The sequence below is a fragment of the Sardina pilchardus genome, chromosome 20 (assembly GCF_963854185.1).
Source record: "Sardina pilchardus chromosome 20, fSarPil1.1, whole genome shotgun sequence".
In the NCBI taxonomy this organism is placed as follows: domain Eukaryota; kingdom Metazoa; phylum Chordata; class Actinopteri; order Clupeiformes; family Clupeidae; genus Sardina; species Sardina pilchardus.
Window position 1 is genome coordinate 8123534 of NC_085013.1, and position 5000 is coordinate 8128533.

General features: G+C 48.5%; 1 protein-coding gene across 5 annotated transcripts in view; it reads right to left on the reverse strand.

The window, feature by feature from the left end:
* Positions 1-5000, reverse strand: part of gphna (gephyrin a) — a 70664-nt gene that overhangs the window by 29797 nt on the left and 35867 nt on the right. For 3 of the 5 annotated variants that reach the window (XM_062522089.1, XM_062522088.1, XM_062522087.1), the window contains exons 7-9: positions 3796-4077; positions 3123-3236; positions 2696-2827 (exon numbers count right to left, since the gene is read on the reverse strand). In XM_062522089.1, the coding sequence (XP_062378073.1) occupies positions 2696-2827; positions 3123-3236; positions 3796-4077 (528 nt within the window). The remainder of the gene's footprint in view (positions 1-2695; positions 2828-3122; positions 3237-3795; positions 4078-5000) is intronic. The other 2 variants (XM_062522090.1, XM_062522091.1) reach the window with 1 other exon arrangement.

Consider the following 5000-nt stretch of genomic DNA (forward strand, 5'->3'; position numbering starts at 1 on the left):
AGCCAATCAAACCAGAGGAAACCCACACACACAGTCAAATAACAAGAGCCACACACACACACACACACACACACACAGACACACACACACACACATTCAGCAATACATTACATTAAATTACACACTCTCAATTTACTATTACACAACCATAGAGTAGAAGGAATTACTATTAATGTGATAAACATGAAATTCGACATTTTTTGTAATTGCAGCATTCATCAATTAACAAATAAAACAGCATTGCCAAAGTTATAATTGTGATTATCTTCATTATTAGACAAGCCATATTCAACGTAACATTACTGTCTTCAATTACATTTATTTTCACTATGAAAACATATCAGTGTGTGCAACTGACTTGATGAGACTTGGTGCATCTGGATGATGAGAAGATCAGATGCAATAATACACACAAACTCTATGTTTACAAGTAAATATGACCTCACGTTGTGTCAATGTTCACACCGACTTTCTGTATTTCTCGCGTCTGTATAGTGTCTCTGAATAGGGTTTCCTGCTGCAGAGATCTTCATTTGAAGGATTAAAATATGCATCGGAAAAATATGGGCCTGGCTATAAGCAATACTTGTCCATATATTCTTTGCATGAAGTGTATTCAAGCATGGATTTAAATACCAGCTGTATGGCTTTAATAGCCTATTATAATCACCATATACTTCAGGTAGACTGAGGGAGATAATGTAGTTAAGTTAATGCAAGCCAACATGTTTGTGCTATACATTCCAAATAGAACAATGTTGTGCATGTGTGCTTCACTGATGTGCTGTGTGCTCTGGAGTATGCCAGAATTAGTATACAGCAGGGAACTCACAGCACACTATAAACAGCTCATGACACTAATGTACTAATAATATACTAATACTAACACATAAAAAGTGCAAATCACACAGTACAGACTACATTACTGCTTTGTCTTTCAATAGTGGACTGAATGAAGCTGACCATGCATTTCATGTTAAGTTTAGGTTTGTGATTGTGATGGTTTTGAAATTCACCATTACCTCAGTGCAGTAAACTAGTATGCTGCAGAGAGTGTCCAGCAGGGGGAGACAGAGGGAGTTTATGAGCTCCAGCTCTGTGGCATTGCAGAGGGACTCCCATTCATTTACATTAGTCAGCATGATTTATTCACAGCACTGCTGTGTGTGTGTGTGTGTGTGTGTGTGTGTGTGTGTGTGTGTGTGTGTGTGTGTGTGTGTGTAGTGTGGGTGTAGTATGTGTGTATGTGTGTGTGTGTGTGTGTGTGTGTGTGTGTGTGTGTGTGTCCGTGCATATCCCTGCAGCCCTTTTACAACATATATAACACACATACACACAGAGACACACAAACGGAAACATATTATGGAAGAAATACCAAACTCATATCTGTCAAATTCACTGTGTCAAAGTATCACACACACATTCACACACACACACACACACACACACACACAGGAATGCACCCATATATACACATGGCCTAAAGTGCTGAAACACTGATGCACGCACGCACCCTCCCACAAACACACATGTACACACACATATTTGGTGGTGAAATGGGGCAGCAACCGTATCAAGACCCTGAATAATATTCTCAGTTGCCATGGTACCAGCTGTAGCCTGCATGTTAGAAGAGTGGGATTGTGGGACGGGACATGGGGGAAAAAAAATAAAATAAAAAAATCCACCAATGGGAGACAACAAAAGTCACAACAGGATGCCATCACTCCAACAAATCTAAATCAACACCCTCAGAAACCAACACGCTCTCCTGTCAAACACAAAGCCTAGCCTGGCAACATGGACACATGGAAACACAACAACACTTCCTGAAGACAAATCCCAATTCACATTTGGATCAACACTGCTGTTGGAAAAAAAAAAACTAAATCAAATGCTAGAGATAGAATTATACATGAACAGTTGAACACCTAGCTGAAAAACCATGACTGGAACATCCAATCAACAAACTCCCTTCCAAAACAACTGAGGTGGTACGGTAATCCCGTCCCTGACAGTCAATGCTCCACCCTGTTAGAAAGTGCCCAACCAATGGCAGAGCTCCATGCTGTAGGGGGATGAATGCAGAATGTTAAGGCAGCAGAGGGGAGGGGGTAGGGGCAGTGGAGAAGGTTAGGAGCCGAGACTCTTCTGGGGGGAAAAAAAAGCAGTGAAGAGTATGCAGGGAGAGGGTGGCGCTTTTTGATGATGTCACAGACAGTGTGCTGTGCCGTCAGAAAATACAAGAGAGAGAAGAGCTGAGAAGTGTCCGCAGGAAGAGAGATGGAAAGAGAGAGGAGAGAGAAGAGAGGAGCGAGGGCAGAGGAACAGTTAGGAGGAGAAGAGAAAAGAGGGGATAGAGATATGGAGAAGTGAGGAGTAGAAAGAAAAAGGGACCTGTTTTTTATAGAGTGGTGGAGGCAAGGAAGCGGGGAGAGTTTGATAACAATGATGAGAAGGGGATGGATGGGGGAGAAAAAGAAGGAATAAGTGACCGAAAAGAGAAAGAGAGAGAGAGACAGAGTGAGAGAGAAGGCGTTCTTATTTTGATGGAGAGACAGGAAGTGGTGCAAGTGGGTAGGAGATGGCTGAGAGAATAGAGGGGGTGACAGGAGAAGAGGAAGAGGAGGAGGAGAGGAAGAGAGGGATGAGGAGGAGGAGGAGGAGGAGGAGGAGGATGAAGGGGCGCTCTTACCTTGGGGGTGGGGCAGGAGGCGGTGGAGAAGCGGGACGGCTGCGCGCGCGGAGACTCGGATGGCGTCGTGCTCAGGGAGGCCGTATCCCGTGGCAACACCTGGACACCTCGAGAGATGATGGAGTCCGGGATCTGAGAGAAGGCGACGGGGGGAGAGAGAGAGAAAGAGATAAAGAGAGAGAGAGAGAGAGAAAGAGAGAGAGAGAGAGAGAGATCTCAGTGTACATCACAAGAGCACAACTAATATGTGCCCTCATCATTTGCCACCTTTACTATGTGAGCCTTGACACAGATCATTTAGACTCCAATGTTGCTTGTGGGCGTGACTGGACAAACAAATCAACAAATCAGACAACGGAAACATTCTCCAGGTGTGATGTGAATGGAGTGGTCAGGGTGCGTTGTGAGGCAGTGGGTGTGGCCTTACCGGCTGGTCGCCACAGGAACAGGTGAAATGTTTGGGGGGAGGGGGGAGGAGGCCGAGCGTGTACTGGCCACCCTTTGCCATGACAACGGCGTGATTGGGGTAAGACTTGATGCTCTGATGATGAAGGTGAGGCGACAGAGGAGGACATGGGTCAGGGGTGGAGCTGCACATAGGAACACATGTGCACGCACACACACACACACACCACCAACACAAAAACATGCGCATGGACACACACACACGCGCGCACGCACACGCACACCAACACGCACACCAACACACACACTAACACACACAGACACACACACACACACACACACATTCACACACACACACACACACACACACACAACCACACACACACACACTGAAAAGAAACTCAAAAAGAAACATGAGGTCATGGAAGCAGGGAAACACAACATACATTTAACACAATGGGACCAATGCTAGATAATGTATGACCTGTAAAGAGACTCCAACACAACCTTTCCCACCCAATCACTGATCATCAACTTATGACATCCACACAACAAAACAACCCCCCCCCCCACACACACACACACCCACACCCACCCACCCACCCACCCAACCCCATCCGCGCACCCACACACACACACACACACACCCACCCACACCCCCACAGGTCTCTGAGCGCCGCTGAGCGCAGGCCTACCTTGGCGGCGATGGCGGCGGCGGTGATGTGCGAGGAGGCGCTGTTCTCGGTGGACGGCACGCCGCTGTCCTTCTTCTCCTCGTCCTCCTCCTCGCACTGGACGCCCTTGTCCTCGGTCTGGCGCGGCGGGCTGCCCAGGCCGGGCGCGGGCAGCGGGGAGAGGGGCGGCGGCGGCGAGGGCAGGTCCTCCAGCGCGTCGTGCACCTCCTTCACCCGCACCACCGCGTCGCGCAGCAGGTCGATGGCGTGCGGCAGCGCCGGCAGGATGAACTGGAAACACTCCTGGGGGTCGGGGGTTAAGGGTCACGGGGAGAGAGAGAGAGAGAGAGAGAGACAGAAAGAGAGAGGGATAGGAGAGAGGGAGAAAGCCAGAGAGAGAGGGATAGGAGAGATAGAGAAAGGGAGAGAGAGAGCGAGAAAGCAAGCGAGAGAGAGGGATAGAGGGAGAGATAGAGAGAAAGAGAGAAAGGGAGAGAGAGGGAAAGACAATCACAAGAGGTAGAAAGATAATTAATAAAACATGTTATTGCCTCAAATCACACTATTGCCTTACATTACACATACATTTCATTACGGTTTACATTGCCTCACATTACGCATTTAATCAAGAACTACAGTAAACTCCACAGTGATTTAGAGGTAAAGCAGCTCAGTGCCCACAAGCATATGTCTCCATTATGTATGCGCGCTCTCTAGCATCAACCTCGCCAGCTTGCTAACGCTAGCAGTGCGGGCGCGGCGCACCTCTACCGAGCCGCTGGGCTAACAGAGGAGCTCCGCAGAGCAGCGCGGCGCGGCCCGGGCCCCAGCAGCGTCCTCGAGCAGCACTCCACGGCTCTCCAGCGCGTGAGCGGGCCGGCACCTCGCCACCCCCCAACCCCCACCCACCCGAGGCCACGCTTTTAAGAACACAAGTGTCCTCGCGGTCTTCATAATCGGTATTTAATCGCCGTGAGTGGCAGGGAGCCTGGCGATGTTATTGCAGCCTTCAGACGGGGTGGCTAGCGAAGGTCCAAAAGGTTGACACAGCACAGCTAGAGGGGTTTTCCTGGACGAATATGGAACAGGGACACGACTGTTCTGGAAACAGTTATTCCAACATCTTGCCGATCTTACAAAAGAGACTCTAAAAAGGTTCCCCCACCCGACTATTCCATTAACTCTCGGAAATCGCAGAGCTCCTTCTAAATGTCAACGAGGGAATA